The sequence below is a fragment of the Barbus barbus genome (assembly GCF_936440315.1).
Source record: "Barbus barbus genome assembly, chromosome: 36".
Lineage (NCBI taxonomy): Eukaryota > Metazoa > Chordata > Actinopteri > Cypriniformes > Cyprinidae > Barbus > Barbus barbus.
The window spans coordinates 11282681-11308004 of NC_136714.1; the positions used below are offsets into that span (position 1 = coordinate 11282681).

The 25324-nt window shown below is 39.0% G+C and overlaps 1 protein-coding gene across 2 annotated transcripts in view; it reads left to right on the plus strand.

Moving 5' to 3' along the window:
* Positions 1-13797: 13797 nt before the first annotated feature.
* The window catches only part of LOC306855535 (pro-neuregulin-2, membrane-bound isoform-like), a 56620-nt gene continuing 45093 nt past the window's right edge, over positions 13798-25324 (plus strand). Inside the window, exons 1-3 of one of the 2 annotated variants that reach the window (XM_079394290.1) lie at positions 13798-14058; positions 23009-23177; positions 24567-24685. In XM_079394290.1, the coding sequence (XP_079250416.1) occupies positions 13974-14058; positions 23009-23177; positions 24567-24685 (373 nt within the window). In that variant the 5' untranslated portion in view covers positions 13798-13973. The remainder of the gene's footprint in view (positions 14059-23008; positions 23178-24566; positions 24686-25324) is intronic. The other variant, XM_079394289.1, reaches the window with a different exon arrangement.

The following is a 25324-nucleotide window of genomic DNA, read 5'->3' on the forward strand; positions in this document are numbered from 1 at the left end:
AAATTCAAAAAAATCCTATTACTTTTTATTTCCAAGTTTGATCTTTCAGGTCACCCTGAAGCAACCTAGGCCAAGTCCAGAGACAAATTTACTCATCAGCAGAACATAACTCTGTATTAGGGCTGGGTATCGAGTTCGATACTTTTTAGGCACCGACCGAATTGCCTCGATACCACAGAGTATCGAAAAACATCTTGTCGTTCGGTACCAAATTTCGATACCTAAGGGGTTAATCTCATCTCACCGTCAGTGAGCCAATAATCCTGCAGCACTAGGTGTGTTTGACTAGAAACGGCGACGTGCTGATTGATCAGTGTTTGACCTCCGCAAGAGCATTTCGAAAGCGCACGGAGCAGTCCGCTCTTTATATCGCGCGGTTTGTTAACTAACGTTACACACAGACTGAAGCGCGCGTGATGCTCGCGGTGATTTCAGCGTCTGCCGTCTCACTAAATGAGGACATAAACACATGAACAACATCTCCAGACCTGCTCTGAGAGTCACTTCATGAGCATTTTACCGTTTGATTCGAGGAAAACTAGCGTCATATCATATACACACAGAACTGTAAAGGTATTCCAGGCAACCCATCAAAATAAAAGTTCGGTTTAACTCGGAAGACACTGCGGCAGAAATAAATTAATATTGTTCAGCAGACAGTACATACTGCTACTACTAGGCTACTATTAAAATTATTAAAACTTTATTTTTTTTTTTTGTAATGATCACACAACAGTTATTCCATGTTTTCATTTTAATAGTAACCCCCCTCTGTTTGCTAAAATAAATAAACTTTGATTTTCAATAATTTAAAGATAAATTAAATTAATGTTTTATGTCTTCATTTGAAAACCAGATACAGAACACAGAATTTGGAAAAAAAAAAAAAAACATTTCATTAGGCTATTTTAAGAATAAATTTAAATAAACTTAGCTGTTTTTATGCATTCAAATAATTAGACATACTACACCAGAATTTAATAACAATAAAACATGTGGTGAAAGAAAATAAAACACCCACTTATGAAAGTGGATGAAGATTTTCAATTTCTTGAAGTCTTTAACAACCTAGAAATGATGATTCTGTCTGAGCTTTGTGTTTTAAAATGAACACGCACTAATGTAAAAGTCTACGCTACAAAATGTCACTACAACAAATTCCTTGTATGTGTAAACATACTTGGCCAATAAAGCTCATTCTGATGTAAACGTAGCCTAACAGATGGTTAAACTGAAAACAATTTGAACTTTATTAAAATTATTTATTTATTGTGTTGGATATATTTTGTTCCTTTGTGCAGTGGCTCAGGAGATGAGGCTTTGAGTCTGTATAAATATCAACAAGCTAAAAAAATATTTTTTTAAGATAATGTAATCTTATTAATGGTATCGAAAAAAGTATCGTTCAGTAACCGGTATCGAACTCAAGGTATCGGTATCGGTATCGATATCGAAAATTTTTGAACGATACCCAGCCCTACTCTGTATCATATGAAGGTTCAAATAATTATTAGACCCCCCACCCATTAGTTTTTATGCCCCTTTCATTGTTGTGTTGCTACTTTTTTCAGCACTGTCAGATAAGAATCAAAGTCAGTCTTCATCCTATGCTCCTCTTTCCATATTTCACATGTGACAGAGACGTGATTATTTTATCAACGCCTTATGATTTAGCTGAAACTAAGTTCGAAACCATAGTGTAGTCTCAGTTCATTCATTCATTGAAGTGGATGCTAGATTTGGTAATATTTATGATGAATATTTGTCACATATTTTCACAGAAATAAAAATATGTTATTTGGAAATAGTTGAGGCAACAGGTGACTGCAGCTTAAAATAAACTTTTTGTCTTATCACTCTGGAACAAAAGATGTCTATACTTCAAACATCTTAAGACAACGATATTTGGATCCACAGATTTCAAGATCCATGTTGAAAAAACGTCAGCAGCTTCCCTCATAGAAAGAGTCATCCCTGAGGTTTGTACCTGCAAACTTTGGGTTACCGGTTCAGTAATCATTTGCTCATAAAACTGAGCCTATGTAACCAATAGCTCCATAGCATGTTGTATTGTGTTTAAAGCAGAACACTGCATTCTATAAAGAAGACAGTGCCTGTGACAGGAACTTGACAAAATGAAAAGCTGGAAAATAAAAGAGCACGGGAAGGGCGTCTGTGTGTTTGTGTGCGGAGTCCCGATTGTTGAAAAGAGGGTCTGCCGACACTCCCGTTGCGAGCTTTGCGCTCCACTCGAGGGACGTGTCCGGCCATGTTGCTGCACACTCCATGCACATCGACTACCAGTGTTTGCCTCCTCAGGTATGTCGTAGGAGTGGATTGATGTGTGTCTTAACATGAAAGGGCTTAAAAAAAATGAATAGTTGGTTTTTGCTTGTGTTAAGAGGTGGACAGAGAAGGATTTTGCTGTGTGTGTTATGGGGCAGTTAGCTGTCCATAAGGAGAAAGTTTGATGAATGCAGGGACCTGTATGTGATTGAAACCAGATCAGAGCACCATTTATCCATTTATCAGGCCTCATTCATCTAAAGCCCAGCCCATGCAATGACACATTTCACATTACAGAAAAAGTAGAAGCTGTACAGTAAGATACAATGATCAGAAAGTTTGTTTGGAAAAGCTTTTATTTGAAATGATGATGAATTGTTGCCTTTGATATCATTATGCAGATGAAATGACTTTTGTAATGCATTGCATCTGATAAGTTTGCATCAACTTGCAGGAACACAGGCTTAAAATGAATTTAATTGTTTTGATGTTGTGTTCCCATCTGGCTTCCTCTTCCTTCCTTTTTTTTTTTTTTTTTGCTTTTGTAGACAGAGGCGGACAGTAGTGAATTATTTTTACTCTGCTTTAAAAGTACTTTTCAAGTGTCTTTACTTTATCAGAGTGTTTTTCTTTAGAAAACTTTTACTTCACAACATTCCAAAGCATAATATTGTACTTTTTACTGCACTACGTTTCAGATTAAATATAATTTAATACTTAATTACATTAGAAATCTAGTACCTTCTTACTATTACTCAAGTAACAGTAATTCAAAATTTACTTGAGTACAAGAAAGTACTACATTTTTATTGCTCTTAAGTATTAAAGGTAAATTTATGTATTTATGAAATGTAGTGCAGTAAAAAGTATGACATTATGCTTTGGAACGTAGTGAAGTAAGAATTTTCCAAAGAAAAACACTCTGATAAAGTACAGATACTTTTTAAATTTACTTGAGCAAAGTAAAATACTTCACTACTATCCACCTGTGTTTTTTTAGAGAGACTTTTCAGTATAGTTAAGGAATTTGTGAGGAGATCTTTGCATGGTAAACTCTATGACCTGACAGGGGGGAAAACCCAACAAAGTTGCTAACTTTCTACAATTATTTTTACTAATGTAATAAAAAAATCAAAATCAATTCTTATTTGAATCTGAATATTAATATTATTTGAATCTGAATATATATATATTTTTTTATCATTTTCATCACTTTAAGGATGTTTTTTCAATTTTTTTGACAATTTTTTTGTGCCAGACATTTAAAATAAATAAATAAATAAACTCGGGTATCAGCCTTTTGTTTTTGCTATATAAAGATCACTTTAAAACTTTCCCTCATGCATTTATAATTTGGTGCTACTGTTTAAAACGACTTCCAGTTTTAAACTATGAAAATCCATCATAATAATATAAATTAAAGGGATTATTTTATGTTTATGATGTATTTTTACAGTATATGCAGTTGGATATTTTTAGTAGACAAAAGTGAGTTTGAAAATTGTGCTCTAAGAGAATATAGAGCCAAACATGCCTATAGCTGACAGTATCATTGTAGAAACTTGAAGTAACAATAAGTATACTGTAGAAGGCTACCCTGGTAGTTTGGTGGAAACTATGGTTGCCATGGCAATTTTTCATAAGGGCCTGCCAGGTCACAGGGTTTGCCATGTGATAATCTCTTCAGCGACGTGTTTGTAGAATCTGTTGTTTATGTGGAATAATGAATCTAGTTATTATGAGAGCTTTGGGAGGAAATGTGACATGGATGCTTTTCCTTCCACACTAGTCACAGCATGTCAACAACACTCACATTCCCTAGTTGTTTTTATCATTTGTTGTTTTGGCTCTGTAGCTCTCATTTCAGCTCTTTCACTTTTTTTTTCATATTCTTAGTCTATTCTTTTGCACCCTTTTCTTCCACAAACTCAGGATTTCTGCGGTGAGAGTCACCTGTGTGCCACTGCGCGGAGCAAGAGGTGAACCCGATGCGGTTGGCTGGACCGGTTCCCAGAACAAGTTGTCATCGGATAGGTTGCCAGGAAGAAAGTAGATGCATGCAGGATGATTGCCTTCTCTCTTTGTTTCGAGATGCTCTCTGGTATTATTGATGTTTGGAAAGCGGTTTCTCTCTCTAACTCAATGCTAGATTTATCTGAAGTGAAAAAAAACATTCCAGTGATTGAAACAGACTTCGATTGAGATATTGCCTCTGTATTGATTTACCTCCAGTTGTAGATCTTGAGCACTGGCTTGAGTATCTGGTTGTACATGTTCAGAGTGTCAGCGGAGATACAGCTTACCGTAAGTCTTGCTTTCATTCCTGTCTTATATTAATCTCTGGCCATGCTGTTGATGTCATGTTGAGTGGCCCAGACTCTGGAGTTCAGGTCTATCTTCCCAGGAAAACACACTCTTTCCGTCTGGTCTCTCTCATTTTGTTGTTGAAAGATAGTTAGCACTGCAAAAATCATTTTCTTAATCAGTATTTTTGTCTCTTATTCCAGTACAAATATCTAAACATTCTTAAACAAGATACGTTTATTGACAGAACGTTGCATAAGAATTTTTAAGGAATTTATCCTTTTTCTTTTCTTAACTGATTGTAAAACATTTTGCTTCTGGGTTAAGCATAAATTAAATTTTACATTATTTATTTAAGTTAATGCATAAAAATAAGTAAAAACAAACAAACAAACAAACTCTGCTGTCAGAGTAAGAAAAATAAACTTTTCTCTATTTCTTGTAAAAAAAATTTATAGATTTTTTAGTGAATTTTCTCTGTTATTTCATAATTTTAATAATTTTATTTTATTTTTTTGCATTGAGTGGAGAGTGCGTAAACAAAAAAACTTGGTGTGCAAAATCATTTAAACACAGTAATGGCCCTGCAATTTGTACTTTGTGAATTCAACATGTATGTGTGTCCATATTTTGCTATTTTTTTTATTCTCTGGATGCTGTGGAATGCAAATCCTCTCCCCCGCATGGTCCAAGGTCAGGGACATGGTGCAAGGGAGCGTTAGGACTGAACGCTCCATATTCCGCAAACAAAACTGCTCTGCACACAACCTCTATTGGCCCAGCATTCCCAAACCTTCCCTCGCAGACTGTCATATTTCCATGAATTATGTTTTTTCATCTTTTCTAGGCCGCAGCTCAGTTTTGCCTGGGCATCAGCTTTTATCCAGAGCTTGGTATGTTGTACATCTTTTCAATGTTCAATTAAATTTTCTCTCGCATTTTTATTTATTTATTTATTTCCCATCACATAACTTATTCTGCCTAGACAGCAAAGAATAGCCAGTTCAAGATGGTGACAGAGTCTGAATGAGACTTTTGCTGTCGTTGGAACAGCAGGTTTCGTATCAGTGACCGGGCCGTCTGCCTGTCGCACTGAGACGGCCCAGTTGTGCTCCAGGTTTCCTGTAATCCCCCCTCCCCCCCAAATGAGCATGAAGGGGCCGTCCTGCCACTCGTAGCCGGGGGCCACACACTTGATCTCTTACCAGCTCTCCCCTCAAAATTATCTGAGGCCCCTCTGAAAGAAAAACTCATGCCGCTGGTTTTCGACCAGCAGAGTCATCGACCCCAGAGGACGCTCGCCACTAGCACAGCTCTGTGTTTTTCAGGAAGGCCCTGCTACACTGGAAGAGAAATTGAGAGATAAACCGGGCCCGTGATAAGACGCAGCTCTTCTCATAGAAGCGAAAACAGAAATGCAAATGACTGGTGTGTGTTGGGGGGATGCGTTTTTTTGGTGAGCATAGGGCCTTTTGGCTTCCTCACTGTGACATGTTTGTGCTCTGCTCCAAGTACATTCTCCAGATAAAGGACGAGCTGAGAGCGCGCAAGGAATTTGATTTGATTCGAAGAATGCGGAGCGGACATGTGTGGCTTTGTGTGTGGAGGGGTATTGATAAGAGCTGGGCCCTTTCCCATGAGCCTCCGTTTGTTCTCTCTTTCCTATCAAATGTCACTACACCAGTTGCCTATTTTACAAACTAGACCAGATGAGGCCAAAAAAGTGCATGCGTGAATGCGTGTTTACATTCTGCCAAAAGGGCATGTATATATTTGTGGCAATTGACTGGTGTTTGGCTGGTTGCGCGTTAGCCCGTTTCTGAATGCTGAACAGCATGCGTATGTGTTTGTGTTAACGCTGCAACGGCAATGTGGGCGCTTGTTTGCTAAACTGCGTGAGAGTGTGTGGGAGTGTGTTTGTCTGTTCTACTGAAACCGAGAGAGCGAAAGAGAGCAAAAACATGGATGGAGTAGATCTCTCTCTGACACTATCTCAAAAACAATCTGTCGCACATTCCGGTGAGACTTTAATGTATGATCCGGAGACTGCGGTATATCTGAGTGCCACTTGTTGAATAGCAGACTTCAATAACGGGGTGGAGACAAAAGCCTACCGCATAACACCGCTGTTTTATGGAGGCAGAGGTTTGTGTGTTTACCTTTCAGAATGTTGCCCTTTCATCCTTGTAGAGTAATTGCACTCGTCAGTCCTGTTTGATCGTCACTGAGAAAACAGGACATGATGATCTGCACAAAAGGTTGTTTGGTGGATTTCGTCAGGTTTAGTAAACTTCAGCTGAATTTGCCGTACTTATGACATCATAGGAAAGCAATGTATAGTCATTCTAGCTGGCTTATTGGTGATTAATGAGATTGCTGATATAATATGCGGCGGGAACGCTAGAAATAATAATAGGATATATAGAAGAAAGAGAAATATGTAGTACAGACCTAGAAAAGTTAATGTGTTAGCATACTGTAGATATAGCTCAGATAATTTAGTTTGAATGCACCCTGTCTTGGCAAATCCAAGCATGGTTTCAGATATTGTTCAAGGTATAGTTCAAATATGAAATGGAACTGTCAAAAATGACCCCCAAAAGACGATTGTGTCATAATTTACTGATCCACTTTTTACTGCCATGCCACTTTTTCTGTCATGCGCCTTATGCCACTTTATCGATCTAATTCTTATTTTTTTCTACAATATCCTCATTTGTATAATTGTATAGTTGTATGTACATATGTTTAAACTGTATTTATCTGTATCTGAATGTGTTTAATGTTAACTGTATGCACCAAGGGTCTGAGAGTAATGCAATTTCAATTCTCTGTATGTATGTACTGTACATGTGGAAGAATTGACAATAAAGCTGACTTGACTTGACTTGACTTGACTTACTGACCTGGAGAATTTTCTTGCTTTTGTGGAACTCAAAAGAATGTTTTAAATGATTTTGTACATACAGTACATGCATACTGTCACCTCTGGCTTGCTTAGTTGGGGACAATTCTTTTCCAGCGATATCGTCGACCTGATTGCAATATTTTCTTTTTTCATTTTACACTATTGACACACTATTTCCTTTTTTTTGGGATATTGTGCAGTTGCTTTGACACAATTTACATTGTTAAAAGCGCTATATAAATAAAGGTGACTTGACTTGACTACAGTGAAAGAATAAATAAAAACATTGAACATTTCCCTTGAACTCTTCATTAAAAACACTAGAGTAGAAGCATGTTAGATTACCAGGGTCTTTTCCGAAAAGCAGGAGACTTTTGGTCTCTACTTGATATAGTAATTATGTAGGAGACAGAAGATATTAAAGAGATTTATGTTTTTTCTTACTTACAGTTTGTCGTTAATGCACAAATGGAAACAAAGCACTGAGGGATAGGAATAAACCTTGAAGTTGATTAAGCAAACTCAACATTTCTTTTATTTAAAAATTCCAATGAACCAAAAAAAAATATCTCCCAACCGCAGTGTTGTTTTTCAGATGCATCGGATGAAATAAGAAACTACCCTGCTTAAGGTATACTGAGGACTATGATCTCGATCATCCCTGATAATATAAATGGGATGAGCCATGCTATTATGACATCCATCTGTGAGGATCTTGGATTAGGCAAGTAAACCTTAACACAAGATGTGCAACTGGTTGTCTTGTCTTTGACTTCATTCCATTTGGCTTTACCTGTGCTTGTTTGTTCTATCATAGCTCTTAGCAGACATGTGAATGCCTCTGTGATCCGATGCACCTCAGTTAGCGTAAGCTGCAAAAAGGCATCTCGCAGCACTTGCCAGGGCTAAATTGTACCCTATTGGCTGCCGTGTTGCTATGCGTGCTACTATATGTCCTGTCCTTTCCTGGTGAAATGAATCTTTGATACTTTGAGCACTCATCATGGATACGCTGTGATGCGGATGCATCTCAACCCGCGTTTCTGCCATCCTTTCATTCATAAATCATTCAAACAATGGCTGGATTGATTTGCCGTTGCAGTGTGTGGAAGGAAGGGTATACAGTAGGGGCAGGTCTGTGATTGACAGCTGCGTGATGGTACAACCTGACAGCTTGGAAAGTGAGTTTGCAGTTGGAACGTGACTCTGCCTGTGAAGCATGCTCTCTCTCACTGCTGCCTATTTCTCTCTGCAGTATTTCCCTGTGGATTGAGCAGAGGCTACCTCATGGACGTCTCTGTTTTCATGTGGTGCAACGTGTCTCTCTCTCTCTCTCTATCTCCTGCCTTGTTCTGAATGGTTTCCATGGTGATAGCTGTGCACAGCAGAAACTGTGCAGGGCTGAATTCACACCATCTCACCATTAACAACCTGAACGTACACGCATGCACACAGGGGGCAAGGTTCTTTACATGCTTGCACACTCATCCCGCTCGTAGTCAAGCATATGCTGGTTGCCTGTAAACTATTTCTTCCTCAGTCTCTGTAGCACGCAATGCTCACACTCACTCTGCCTTTTCATTCACACATCTTATTGTTTGTGGTCACAAACACAGATGGATGTTTACTACAACACACATGGAAGTGCGGTTAGAAGTTTAATGGCTCATCTGCCTGAGATTTGACCACTGCAGTGGTGCAACAGGGTCCTCCTGACTTTGATTGGTCAAGCTTTTGTGAGCGCCTCGAGACATCCCGTCTGATGGGGCGGATGTCTCGGACCCCACACTCTGCCTTTTCGCAGATGAGGGCACTTGGAACCACAGATCCTTCCTTTACCATTACGGATGTGTGTGATTTCTTTCAGAGATATACCTTCAAAGAGATTAAGATTCGACCCTTTTCCGACCCTTAAGGAGCTCTGCATTAGAAACATGCCCTGCTCCCAGGCACGGGACCTGGGCACCCTGATCGTTCACAGATGATCTACCTACAGACTGGTTCAAGCTGTCCTCAAAATTTAAGTTGGGGGACAGACATGGGCCTGATTGTTCACATCTGCATCCAATGATTTTGTACCCAGGTCTCATTTAGAATCAGCACGTCCCCATGGATAACGATCCCAACGGTTCTACCCATTGAGGCACGACCAAACGCAACTGTTGGCCATTTGAGCAGCTTGTGGAAATCAACAATGCATCTGTTTTCTTCACTTTATCCTTGCCTCTGCAGTGCCTCTCCACCTCACGGCTGACCTTGCTTCACCTCTCAGTCAAGTCAACAAGCGAGTGTTAAACGCAGGGATCTACATCCCCTTACCTCCCACTCAGATCCACCATCTCCCCACACACACACACCATGCCCTAGGAGAAACACGCAGATCTAAACAACCAGATGGGTGTTTAAAACCATTAGGTCTCCAAAGATAAACTCACCAAGCTCGTGAAATGTCAGCAGTGTCTCGAGGCGGTGCATATGTGTGATGGTGTGCAGGTACAGCGGGAGGCTGGTAGATGGGGAGGTGGGCTACACTTATCTGCTGTGATCTTTAAGGAAGTTAAGAGGGAGTGCAGCAAATTGCATAGATGGGGCCTGGTGAGGGTATGGGAGTGGGAGAGATCCAGTAGAGTCCAATCCAGGACTTTTAAGGGGGTGGCTTCACGTTCTCTTTATTTACTCTTAATGTCAGGCATCCCCACCCACCCAATCAGAGCAGCGAACGCCTGGGGGAAACTGATGTTGAGAAACAGCAGATGCAATTTAATGGATGAAAAGAGCAACACTTCAGAGCCAGGAGAGGGAAAAGGATGGGAAGAGACCTAAAGATAGGGTGGCCGTATGTGCTATTTATACGGGACACGTCCTGGTCAGGATTTTTTTATTGCCTAAAACATTCAAAGTAGTTTGACCAATAAGTGAAGTGAAGTGAAGTGACATTCAGCCAAGTATTGGGACCCATACTCGGAATTCGTGCTCTGCATTTAACCCATCCAAAGTGCACACACACAGTAGTGAACACACACACACCGTGAACACACACCCGGAGCAGTGGGCAGCCATTTTATGCAGCGGCGCCCGGGGAGCAGTTGGGGGTTCGGTGCCTTGCTCAAGGACACCTCAGTCGTGGTATTGAGGGTGGAGAGAGCGCTGGACATTCACTCCCCCCACCTACAATTCCTGCCGGCCGGAGACTCGAACCCGCAACCTTCAGATTACAAGTCCGACTCTCTAACCATTAGGCCACGACTTCCCCTGTATAACATCCAGGTATTGTATATAATCGACCAATCGTGGCACATGAGAAGGTGAAGAGAACGATCAAAGCAATGCAAATGTGCGCAAGCGTTTGTTCATTCTTCTGACTTGAAGCCGGTGCTGTGCACCGATCATTGTATGACACAAATGTACAACGAGATCGATTCAAAATCATAAGGAGCCACCTGCTCTGCTCTGCTCTCTATAGCTCTTGTGAATGTCATACAAAGATCGATCCGCAAAGTGCAAACAGCAAACATCTGGATAATTTAGGCAATACAGAAATCCTGGCAAGGATGCGTCCCGTAAAAATGGCCCGTATGGTCACCCTACCTACAGAGAGAATAGAAGTGAGAAAGCACGACAGTGCCCCATTTTTGAGTATTGTCTTCTAAATCTATTGTTTTTGTTTGAATGGCTGTCATTACGGCGAGCAACCCCTCCATGTCACACCACAGTCTATAATTTCACCTTGAGCTGGAGGGCTTCGTGCTTCTTGCCAGGTGGATGGTTCAAAGCAAAAATAAAGCAGAACAAGTAACTGATACACCCAATTTTTTTCTCTTTCTTCTCCTTTTGTTCCGCAACTCCTTGTAACAGCATATTGCAACATAGCACTGGTGGTATTGTATCCCATGATGTCAGCCCCGCCCACCAGAAATGCTCAATACCTGTGTAGTAAATGTAACGCATTCACTTCTGCAGTATGGTAGGGCAAATTTAACACAGGAGCCTTACTGCATTTCAAGGAGGAAATAATCTTTTAAGGGAGTTCCCCTCTGAATGAACAGCAACTGTATTCGGATACCTGTAGATCTTAGTTCTGCATGTGTATGTATAAGCATAGGTGCCAGAGAGCACAGGTCGGGTGACGAGTCCCATCACGTCTGGCAACGAGGGGATGGTGACCCCTTACCGTTGACAGATTCACTCACCACAAAGAGCTGTCATGAGGGAAACACTTCCACACACACACACACACTGTTTTTGCCTACAACATGGCGCTTTGATCTTCTCTAAATTGGAGGTTACACTGCATGTGTGTTGAGACATGCTAGTTCCCGCCTGGTCTCACACACACACACACACACACACTCACTCCCACCAGGTATAAATGATGACATGGCTCCAAGGAGGTTAGAGTCACTAGAGGCCCTGTGGCGAGGTCTCGATACCACAGCAAGTTTTGTGACTCACCTCGTATGGCACGTAATCGTCTTCTTCGTCCGTTATGCTTTCAATTTCGTCACCATCTTTCTAACGTTCTAGTTTCTTCCAATCCTGCATGGGTTCTGGCATAACCGCCAACCGTTTACCTTGTATTGATGAAATGTTACTCTGTGGTGGAGACGGAATTTAGAAATGCCTCTATTTTTGGGATCGAGGTGCTGGTTCCTTGATATATATATATATTTTTTTTAGATGACAGGATTACGTTGTTGCATTATTATGAGGAGAGGTTTGTTTACAGAACGACATCATGTCAGACAGATTTTGGTCTTGGTGTATCTTGCTCGATGAAAATGGTGATACAAAGTTGTTTGGAGGAAACCCTTATGAAGACACTTTTGATACTGTATCTCACGGCTCTTATCTGAGCTTTGGTGCCTTGCTTAGAGGCACAACAATACGACATTCAATTATACGGATTTGAACCCGTAACACTGTTGCCACCAGCATTAATGTTATCTGGGCTTAGTGCTCACCCTTTGATTGAAGTGAAACATGTGACAGTCTTCTAAAATATTAATTCTTTAAGTGTATCGTCATTGTTTGTTATTTCAAAATTGAATTCCATATGGGCCTTGACATGACATAACCTGTATGCTACAAAGCTCATAATTCAAAGGAAACTTATCAGCGTTAGTCATAAGGGATAAGAGACAGTGAAATGAATTGTGCTGTATGTGTAGCTTGTTTGCTGCATATTGTAGACTTCAGCCATATTCTTCTACCCTCTTTCATTCCAATGCTGATGTCATGTAAACGTCAGTTGAATTGTTTTTCCAGTTTAATTCCTATTCCTTCATAATCATATTTTTTTTTGGAGGGGGAAAGAAGATGGAAGTAGAGTGATGTTGACACTGTGTTTTATTTATGATGGCCTCTGATATTTTCAACTCAAGAATCATGTGACTGGATTCCAGCCAACCAGTGCCCCAAGCTTTTGGATGGACCCTTGTCTGTGTGGGGCTGCTAGATTTATTCCCATTGTAACATCTTGTGCTTTCTTTCTTTCTTTCTTTCTTTCTTTCTTTCTTTCTTTCTTTCTTTCTTTCTTTCTTTCTTTCTTTCTTTCTTTCTTTCTTTCTTTCTTTCTTTCTTTCATATTTCGTCTTTCTTTCTTTCTTTCTTTCTTTCTTTCTTTCTTTCTTTCTCTCTCATATCCTTCATATATCATGTCTTTCTTTCTTTCTTTCTTTCTTTCTTTCTTTCTTTCTTTCTTTCTTTCTTTCTCATATCTTTCATATTTCGTCTTTCTTTCTTTCTTTCTTTCTTTCTTATATCCTTCATATTTCATTTCTGGGATGGGAAAGCAGAGGGGGACATTGGGGAGTATAAAAGTAAAGGGAGAGAAAAGTAGGATTGTTTTGTGTCATGTTGCACATGCATAATTTTCTGATATCAAACGTTTTGGAATAATGGTATTTTGATATTTTTCTGGACGTGTCACTGAATTCTTTTGGCTGAGTGAATGGTTTTTGTCTCCAATGGTGTTAGAGCAGTGTGTGGGGGAGAGATCAGCCAGGGGTCAGCTTTACAGATCAGCTGAGGCTCCTGTTGCCCTGAGAATGCGGGAGAGAGGTGGAAAGGGACAAGGTGAGCCAGGAAGGCCTGAGCACTGCGTTGTCTCCAAGTACCAGCTCCAGGGACTGGAAGACACTGAACGATCTGAAAGATCCAGACAGGGAATGGTTAATTGCTTGACAGCAATGGGAAATGCCTCCCTTTGCTCCCTCCCTTTCTTCCCCTCCCCTCCCCTTCTCTCTCTCCCTATCTCTCTTTTCCACTGTCTTTGCTACTCTACTTTTTTTCTCTCTCTCACCATGCTGCAAGTAGGTGTTTCCTGTGTGATGTGAGAGAGTGAGTGTATATAGGTGCCCAAACGCTCTGAGAAGTTCAGAGTCTCAAGTGCGCCAGTCACACTCCCCATAGGACTACTTGTATTTTATTTCCATTGTGGATTTACATTTTTCTCTCTTGTTTTGGTACTGACACAATGTCAGAGGGTAAGAAGAGGGAACGGAATGGGAAAAAAAGAGGAGGAAAGAAAGGACGCAAGGAGAGCAAAGATCCCACAGAAGGTAAATAGAAAACGTACTTAAGGTGTGTGTGTGTCTGTGGCAGGAGGGGGTTCTGGGGTGTGAGACATGTGAAAGAATTTATTTTCCTGTCTTGTCAAAGCTTGCTGCATATGTTTGCCACACATGTGGACCTCCTAAAGCAGTCAACGTGTAGCAGCATATCTAGCCTTTGTAGCGTAGGTACACAATTGTTGCATTAATGTGTGTTTTGCGTGCAAGCCAGATCCCCATCCAGTTTGGTGTGCTACCTAAAGTCCTTGATAAACTCCTTCTCCAGTTTCTTATGTCACAAGCAGTAACGGCTTTTCCCAGCACTCTCACCTACGCCACTCACCTGATTTCTGCATATTGTCGCCTAATGACCTGCATTGTTGCTGAGATTCAGACAAATTGTGGGCTGCCTCCCATAGGCTCTCGTTCCTCAAGTGCTTTTAAAGGACTTGTTCATATTTCTGTGCCGGTGTTAGCTCTCTACTCTTCTGCAAGTGGCTGCCACACTGTTTCTCAATTGGATTGCACTTCAGGGAGATGGTTGTTGCTGTGAAACCTTTCAAACGTCATGGCTTAGATTTTCTTGAATGGGGGCTGAAGAGCTGAAGTTCATTCTCTTTCACTCTACACTGCTGCAAGTCATGGCTTGTCACTGCAGCTTGACCCTGAGGTCGAGGAGGGAGACACAGCGGGAAAGAGGCAAATCCCTTGTTGGCTGGTCACATACCCCACTACACTAGTTTATGATGGGATGATTCTCCATTCTCATAGAAGACTCCCATCTTTCCCCTATTCCCAGGAGCATAATACCCCTTCCAAATGACATGTGCCTCAAAGATTTTTTTGAGTAAAATGTCTTTAAGTTGCATGTTGTAAAAAAGTTTTTGTTTAAAACAAATTATATGAAATGTATTCAGTCCATGCAAATTTGCTCTAAACATCACATTTCTATAATTAGCCCATGCTCAAAACACTTACTATTTTCCAGCGCAACTACTAGAGGAGCTATTAGAAATAGTCAAAGCTGCTCTTTTGAATCCAACCAATGTGCATAAATATTAGTTTTGTCAGATCAGTTTAAAAAAAAATTAGATGGTATATTAGGTTGGGATTTGAACCTGAGTTTCCTTGCATGCTAAACAACAGTTATATACCACAACACTAGCACATCCTGACCTATGTGAGGGACTACTAAGCATTTGTTTTATTAATTTGAGGTAAAGAACTGCTACAGTCCAAATGCCTAGTCCATTCAGAGATACATCTCCTTGGTATGAAACTCTTCAATTACATTAGCGGGTGAAGACAAGGAGGTATATTATTGTGCTGTCTTTCTATCTCCCATACCTCCCCTCCCCCCACCTCTCATTCATTTACAGACATGTCTGAGTCTTTCAGCGTTCGATCTCTTGAGGGTGATGTTTTATACCCTGTGTGCCCCGAGGCTTGATTTGAGCTTTCAAGCTTTTATGTGGTCCTTGTTTCCGTCATTTAACATGCTTGACCTCCCAATACTAACACAGGTGTAATTTAACACAGTGTGCTTATAATTGTTTAAGACATAACATTGTATAGACTGTGGTTTTGTTACCTGTCTGCGGTCACAGATATACGTCAAAGTGTGTGATGTGGTACAGAAGAACAGTTTCTTATAGCGATACTAATCACCTGTGCTGTGTCTACGGAAACAAAGCGCAGCTGTGAATAAAAAAAAGTGCCTCATGAGAGAGAAGACATTTGTGTTAACCCTTTGTGTAGTTGTGCTACTCAGGTTTAGTTTACACTACACCTTCTTGCTAAATTTAACCGGGGTCCTGATTTATCTCAGTTCTGATTTTGAAATGCCATGAAAGAAAAGCGGGAATCATGAGTGACTTAACAAAGTGCTTACTGAATCTCAGAATACGCAGTAGGCAATTCTGAGAAATGGCATGCTTTACACTGTGATCTATATAAAAACAACCAAAAGGATTTCAAACTATATACACATTTATGAAGTGACTGATTGTGTTAACATGCGGCTATATTTGGCATACGTGCAACGGAACCGATTGCCAAGACCACACATGCATATGGCTTTCTGTCATTGTGTCTGAGTGATAAACCACATTTTTAGTTTATACACAAGAATATCTGGAAATTGTTCAATGTTTCTGCATATGTCGACACAGATATCCTGCTCAGTTTTGTGATTGTGAGCTTTACATAACAGTTGGTTTTATTTAGTCTTCTGAAAAACTGTGGCTAGATAGGTACTGTTGAGACCTGAACATGTTCCACATTTTCTCTTCAGGTCTCTTCGGATTTTCTGTTATAATTTTGAAGTTGGACTTATCTTGTTTATAGGAGGAAGCGGAAACTATAAAAGGGGTTTTATGTGATGAATCATATATTTACATATGGTACTTATTTTGGATATTATAACTGTGGTGAATCGTATCTGATCAGCAACATACGGGTGACATGTTGGCCGTGGCTGTTCATGATGGTTGAATCACACATCTTGTCAAGCCTCAAGAGAGAGCACAGCATCTCCTCAGGCTACGGATATTTACTGTTCCTCAAAAACAGGCTTTGCTATCCATAACAATGCATCCGTGTGAATCTTGTGTGTGGGTGAGAGTACAACATGCTACTTGTACAAAAGGTATATCCACATGTGAGGAAATATACTGGACATCTTAGGCATTCCCATGACAGACAGTTTTGCATTGTTTATTTTTGTACCACTTTTAGCATTCAGAACTGTTTCTGTTTCTATAATGGATGAGGATGTTAAAGTGTTTTAGGATCATGTGTGGCACAAAAGAAGGAGCACCTTCTTTAACCAAGTTGTAAAGTAAGCATGCTGTCAACATTTTTTTTAGATTTGAGGGACATAGTCAGTCTATCTTGTCACTTTTTTTTTTTTGTGCGGTATTTCAGTGCATATACAATTTTGTTCAATAACCTTTTAAATGCATTGTATTAATATCAACTAACTGCATTGACATTTCAGTAGAAACAGTATTTTTTATGTAAATTTGGTTTAGTATAGATTACTCCTTATCAGTTTTGGGGGTAACACATTACAAGTAACTTGAATTTTGTAATCAGATTACTTTTTTCAAGTAGCTATTTAAGTAACATTACTTTTTAATTTACAAGAAAAATATCGGAGTCACTTTTTCAAATAAGCAACACCAGTTACTTTGTTTTCCTATTTATTGACTGACATTTCTCCTGTCCCGATATTGAGAGAAATCGGGAGTGAGTGCGGAGGCGTTTTAATGCACTGTGTAAACATGATGGTTACTGTAGCTCTAGATTAAATGTGAACATGCATTTACTCATCTCACTTGCACCAAAACATATTCTCTAATTCTCAAAACTAATAAAAAACAGTGAAATGCAAACTCAGAAAACGACGCAAACGTGCAATGATTAAATATTAAATAACACAAATACCTTTTAAAGTACTTAATCGCAATTTATTAACCAATGTTTTTGCTGCTGACCTTCGATGATCCAATTCAACAATACGAATAAGTAAAAATTACCTTAGTTAAACATAGCTTTTGTTGAATTCACATCACATGCGTTTGATTGCTGAAGTAAGAGTGTTAAACTGCAGCATTTAAAAAAGGGCTTTTTTATGTCCTTCACTCATTTCACTTTTGGTGTGAAAGCACTTTTTACATTTGCCAAAAATATAACTTTTTTATATTAAAACAAAAAAGTAAGCCCAGCCCAGGTGAGAAAAAGTAATGCAAAAGTAATGTAACACATCACTTTCCATAAAAAGTAACTAAGTAATGCAATTAGTTACTTTTTAGGGTGTAACAGAACATTGTAATGCATTACTTTTAAAAGTAACTTTCCCTAGCACTGATCCTTATACACCAAACTCTATGTATTTAGTACAGGAATGCTCTAAACTATTTGTTTAGTGTAATAAATGTAAAACTATTACTGCCCACAGAAAGCAAATGGGAAATACAATTTTATTACTATGTACTTTGATGATTTTGGCAGCAGAATATTAAATGTTGATCAAATGATGGAGAACAGATATGATTGTGCTGTCTGCATTTCAAAGCACATATTCATATATGTGGATCAGTTGTGCAGGAATGCAGTACAGTATCGGTAAAGTATGCCAAATTGTGGTGGTTTGCTGCATCCTCCACAGCGGAAAAGACCTTGTGCCATGCATTATATGCTCACCAATGAATTTTTGCATAACATATTTGCATAATTCCTTGAGTGAAGCAGGTGCTTAAACAACAGACAATGCTTGCAGTTCCTTCTTAGTGAATTCTCTCAGAATATTTATTCAGTATTTATCCAGCGATTAATTTTGCATTGTCATATAAAAGGAAAAATAAGCAGCCAAATTCCATTGCACTAGCATATTTCTCATTTGTGAAATATGTCTTGATGTATCAGGTTCTATGGGGCTGTTTTATTCCAAGAACATGCTTACTCAATTGCAGTTGAGGTTGCAACTCTAATTCAAAAGCGGTTTCATAATGTTATGCAAACCTGTTTTGATATTATTTAATGAACTCACTTTGCCAAACAAAATTGATTTTTAATTTTAAGCTTATGCATAATTAGGTATAAGTATGAATGTTATTTTGAAACTGAAATCAACTGCAATAAAAAGACTTGTTAAACTTAGTATTATTGTTAAAATTAATAACAATAATGATAATAATTATAATAGCAACAACAAAATTCACTATCAAATTATCCAGTATAACACAAGTTATATTTGTTGTGCTGATTTTCTTAATGTTTAATCAGGTTTTTATCAGGAACTCTTTTTTGTAAAACATAGCTGGAAAATCAATATTCTGCTAAAATAAAGCTAAAAACTGTCCAAAAAAATCCAGTGAATTGTTTTTTGAATCAAGAACACACACATGCCACACACCCGTGTGTAAAACATAAACCTTCAGCACAATGTTGCACCTTACTCTGACAGCTATTGCGTGAGGAATTTTCTTGGAATACTGAAACTATGTATCCAAACAAGATATATGTCATAACACGAAAGTGAAAATAAACGCTTGGTTAGTTAGAAACAGCGGGAAGGTGAAAGAACTGCGATTTGTGCCATGGCTTGATAGCAAAGATTGTGCGATTTATACCTTTTTCCATAATCCTTCCCTTTCTCCTAACCACAGAATGATTTCGGCAGCTTAAACTGAGCTTTGGCACTGTCCCTCAGGTTATGCATTTCCAAGCCATTTCTGAATTACAGGCAGGGCCACCGAGACAGTGTCATGCGTCTTGTAAAAGTGTGACAGTTGTGTTAAAGCTCTGATGAAACACGCTACCTGAGGGGTGGTATAGAGAAATAATCTACATGCTCAGGAAGCGCAAACAAACATTCCCGCCAGAGTAGCAGAAGCATTGCTGTTAAATAAGCCATAAACTCTAAGACTAATGGTTTTCAATCTCTGCTGGTTATTATTCAGGCTGTGTAGTGCTTTATTCTTTCTCAAATTGAGACATGATAATGCTTGATGTATCACACACATGTGGCTTTAGTTATGACTTAGTTATTTAAGTGTGATTTGACAGTTTTCAGCACCTAGTTTAATTAACCCCATACTTCTGTTTGAACTTCTTTATGAGTCTGAATAGTCTAGAATGACTCTGTCATGAAGTATGACTGTATAAAGCTCAGAGTATTACTCTGGAGTCGGGAAAACATGAAGCGTGCAAATCAGACACCCCACCCTTCTTATCTTAACACGGGCAAGTATCACCCTGCATGTACAAAAGCAGCTCGGAACAAGATGCCTCATGTCAGTCATTCTCCACAGAACCATCACATACATGTGCTTAATTGCGAACTTCTCGACCCCCGATTCGGCCCCAATGCACCCAACTTAGGCGTTATGCACAAGTATGCATCTGTCACTTGCTCTTTCTTCAATAAAGTCGCAGTAACGGACATTGAGCAGCGTGTAATGCGAAACACACACTTACTCGGCAAAACACAGTCAATCCAAAGGCATGCTGAGAAATGATGCAGGTGCCCTCAGTTTAGGGTGAGAAAAAGTTACATTGTGGACTGAAAAAAGGCCTTTACTTACTCATCCAGATTCTAGACAGATAATAAAATTGGTTTAGTTCTCATAGAGGCTCAGACAACAAAGTTTTCAGTTAGTTTTTTCTTGTGACTTTCTGTTGAGTATCATGAAATCAAATTCCAATTACTTTTTATTTTTTTATCAGTCAGTGTTGATGTTTGTTTTTTTATTAAACATCTTTAACTTTTCTGTTTAATTAAAAGAAAACGGTGCTTATTGAATTCAAGAGGTTTTCGGGCAATTAATGTGTACGGTTTCATTCAGCACAAATATACAGGGAGATTACAGTGTCTTTAAATATTTGTACAAAGAATCGCGTTGCTGGCGCACTGTATCCCATCAGTCTAATGGCCTCTGAGGGGTAACGACAGCAGTGAGCATTAAATAGTATGGAGCAGAACCACATCGGACACTTGGCGGTTTTCTGAGAGAATGCGCATCACTAGAGGCTGTCATGGGAAACCTGAGACGTTATTCGACTGACAGTACAATCCAAACATTGTGCCAGAGACTGTCATGTTACTTCGAGCTACGCAACATCAGAACAGACTGCATCATTCAGCCATGAAAGCAAACGTTCAGATAAAACAGCTGCCTTTACTGGGACGGGGAAGTGGGACAGTAGTTCCAAAATTAGGATGACTGTTGATTATTTTAGCAACCTCTGTCAAGAATCTAATTGATGTTAATGCTTGTGTATTCTCATCTGTTTATTTTTTTATGCTTGCCATCTTTTGCAATAATAGCTTAAGGCTTTATTTGGGTATTGATCATGTGCGTTGTCAAGTAATGAAGAGGTAGCCACTGTAAAAGTGTAAGTGCCTCCATGGATTCGCTTTGGGAAGGCCCAAAGAGTTACACGACTCCTGCCCCAGCCTTGGGACAGCATGCGCCCTTCTCTCATCCAGGACAGTAGGGTACTGCCAAACAGCATCGCCCAGTTCTGCCCTTCGGATGTGGAACCGCAACTCTTTGAAGCCTTGTGATTGCTGTCTGAGTCTGTATTAATCTCATAATGCATTTCCTGAGTGACTATGCATGGCAGCGTCTGGGCATGTGGCGGCCCACATGTAGTAACTTCACCTCCTTTCAGCGCTCTTGTCCTCCATTTTGTTGGTGTTTTGGCTGTTGTCTGAGATTGACTGTCTCTTTAGGATTTATGAAGTCATCAATTGCCGTTCTTGCATAATTTGAAAATATGTGTTAAAGACAAGCTAAGTCTCTCTGCTTTCTTCTTGAACATTCGTGTTTTGACGACATGCTTTTTCAAAACGTATTTAGTTAAGGCCATTATCTCATTCTAGAAGATTGATTGAAGAAGATTAAAGTCTCTGAATGGATTTTGTAGTAATAATTCTTTATAGTAAGTTTAGCTAATTAATCAATTATAAGAAGAAGTCACCAAATCATGATTAATAACAATCCTAATTTCTAGGCTTTCCTTGAATAGTGAGACAAATACTGTTGATTTGAAACAAAGTAGTTAAAGTAGTTACTAAAGAGGTCAGTATATTTTTATATTTATAACTAATTGTTTTTTAATTAGAGCAGTAGCCTATTTTGGCACAAAACAATGCTTGAACAATCAAATAAACAACTACAAACTAGAATATACACTATAAAAATGAGTTGAAAACAACATCAGCTAAATATTCTGCTTTTTGTGTGAATCATTTTTAAAACCGAACTGAACAAACCAATTGAGAATAATGAATCAGACATTCAAATACTGTACATGCATGGGAGAGAAAGCCGTTTAGCACAAACTGATTCAGTAGAAGGAATCCAGCATACCAACACTTCATATCAGAGGGATAACCGTTTTTGCACGAGGTAATTCCCTTGAATGAATCATACATTTTACAGAAAGGACCGCTTAGTATAAACCGGACCGAACAGAGCCGTTAAGCCTGAACCGATTCATTTGAATCAGATTTGAATCAGACATATTAACACTTTGACACAGAGAACCACTTATTATGAACCAATTCGCTAAAATGAATCAGACATTCTAATGCTTCATGGCAGTGAGAGAGACGTTTAGCGCAAACTGATACACTTGATTGAATCAGACATATAAACCCGCCGACTGCTTAGTATAAGCCGATTCACTGAAAATGAATCTGACTTTCGAACGCTAAACATGAGAAAGGACCATTTAGAGGAGTGCATTTGATTATTTCCTCAGCTTGTGCGCAATACAACATGACATTTAAAAAATATATGTGTAGCGGCTTGTCTAGTACCACTGACACTTTAATGGAAAAAGCTAACTCGTTACTCGCAACTTGAAAACCTTGAAAACAATGTAAGTTAAAGAGAGAGTTCACCTCAAAATTTAAATTCTGAAAAGAGTTTTGAAGAATTTTGATAACCAAACAGGTTACTGTAGCCATTGAGTATTTAAAAAAAAAAGAATTCTCGATACTATGGAAGTCAATGGCTACCGTCTTCTGTTTGGGTAACAACATTCTCCTCAAGTTAGTATTGTCGCTAGTTAGTTACACCTAACACTGCCTGGGAATCCTGGTGCTATTTTAGCATGATTACATTCATTGTCAAGTCCATGAAAGTGAAGATAAAATGTATTAAAAAAAAAGTATAAAATGCAGGTTTTTAAGTGTTGTAAATGTGCTGCATTGATCCCTGAGAGCAGAAAAAGCTCAGCGCTGGATTGAAAGAAAGAGAGAACTGCCTCACACTGCCAGTGTCTCTGCTGACATCATCTGGCCAGCTAAGAGACTTTTCTGGATTTTTCTCTCTCTGCGTCCCTCCCTTATTTTCTGCTCCATCACTGCATCAACCCTACTACATGTTGATGATAAAAAAGAAGTACTATAACACAATATTCTTTCTTTCTTTCTGTTGTTCAGCTGCTCCTCCCTCACTGAAGCGCATGAAAAATCCTGTGTTGGTGGACGAAGGAAGCAGGCTGATTGTGAGGTGTGAGGCCTCCGGCAACCCCACCCCGCAGTACAAGTGGTACAAAGATGGCGCTGAACTGAAGAAGAGCAAAGAGATCAAAATTTCCAGGAACGGCAAGTGAGTCAGCACGTCCACTAGCACACACCAGCAGAACACAACCTCCAGTTCTAGACATTTATCAGACGTTCTAAGTGTAGATCGTGACCTTCACATAAGTCAAGCGCTTTATCCTTATGGGCAGCCTGCTAAAGACTGCCTGTGCCCTTGTAATTAAAGGGAAGTGTTTCAGCATGCTTGTCTATTATATTGTTAATAACACGATTAACGAAATAGGTCACCAAAAATGAAAACTCTGTTGAAAACAGTGTTATTAGTTTAAAATGATCTCAGCCGGTTTAAGTTGGTCTCCCTCATCTGATGGGAAAGCTGGTTTACCAACCTGTGGTTCCAAAGATTCTCTAAAATCTAATTACTTAAAGGAATAGTTCACCCAAAAATGAAAGTTTTATCATCATTTACTCACACTCATGTCATTCCAAACCTGTATGAGTTTCTTTCTTATGTTGAACATTAAAGAAGGTATTTTGAAGAATGCTGGTAATCAAACAAGCGATGGTCCCCATTGACTTCCATAGTATTTATTTTTCTACTATGGAAGTCAATGGGGACCAACAACTGTTTGGCTCTTCAAAATATCTTCTTTTGCGTTCAACATAAGAAAGACATTTATACTGGTTTGGAACAACATGAGGGTGAGTAAATGATGATAGAATTTTCATTTTTGGGTGAAATTATTCCTTTAAGCTTATGTTGTTACAATAGCATATTATATAGTTTTCCACACGTCTTCATACAGCTCTTTGAAAGTCAGTTCTAAGTAACACATGCATCAAAGATTGAATCAAGCCTGCATTCGGGAACCCAAAGATTTGTAATAAATAGTGAATAAAATGGTGGTCTGTTCCTCACACAAAGCTTTCATATGACTTCAAAAGAATGAAACATATCAACAAATTCATATGGAGTATACTTTTAATGATTCTTTATGGTACGTTTCTGTCTTTTTGTGGAGTTTGACAGGCATGGTCACTATAAGCTGTCATATAGAAAGAGCTGTGTGAAGATTCTTCAAAAAATATCTACTTTTTGAGTTCCATAAAAATTATATAGGTATGGAACAATATTGAAGTGAGTAAATTGCCTTTAAAATTATCTTCTACAGTAAAGATGATATTAAGAAAGGAGGTAAAGGGGGTAAAGGAGCTTTTTGTCTAATTTCACTGATTCATTGGTAAATGTTATTCACCAAAAAGAACCATTTTTGGAAGCAATGTGAAGCTCACTGGGATTCTCAGAGTGTCATATGTCTCTGTTTTATCTCTGTTTAAAGACTTGTACTGAGCTCTAATTTATACAGAGGGTTTCTCTGGAGAGTTTCTCCTTCTTACATTTTTATAGTGGAATCCTTAACTCTTTCTCCTGTTTCTGTCTGTCTTCTTCTTGAAGGAAAACTTCCAAAGTTCAGATCAGCAGTGCAAAGATGGAGGATTCTGGGAATTATACATGTGTGGCAGAGAATATTCTGGGGAAGGACAATGGCACCAGTACAGTGCACATACAAAGCAGTGAGTGAAAACTTTTCTTTAAAGTCATTGATCAGCAGCAAGGAAGACACGATGGGCTGCCAAATATATACATTCTTTTTTTGCTGACAAATGTATTGTGGTGCGAGATGAAGACGTGAACAAGATCACAACATGGACAAAATACTCAAAAACAAGTGTGTGTTTGTCAGACATTTCTGTAAGTGCATAGACGGGTGCTCTTCCAAGTTGAGATTACTCCAGGTATTTCACCACTGATAGAAAATCTAAGCTGGGATCTGGGTTTTAGAACATGGAAACTAGTTTCTAGCTGGTCTAAAATGGTTATTAGCTGGTTTGTAGCTGTATCATGTTCTCAAAACCAGCTTGACCACCTTAAACTGGAGTAAACAGCTGGTATCTGATTTGTGGCTGATGGAAGATGGTCTACTAGCTTAAGACTAGCTCAGGTTTAAAATTTATTAGATAAAAACCAACTACTATGGTCAAGAATGTGTTCCGAAACTCAATTAAGATGGATTTACTTCCTTTTTTTTTACGTTGTGCATTTTTGTAGTTGCGTGTGGAGGTTTAGAGCAGCAGGAAGTTTGGGAGAGGTGCGTGCATATGTGTGTTTGTGTATGTTTCACTCTGATTGTTTGTCGGCATGTCAGGCGCCCC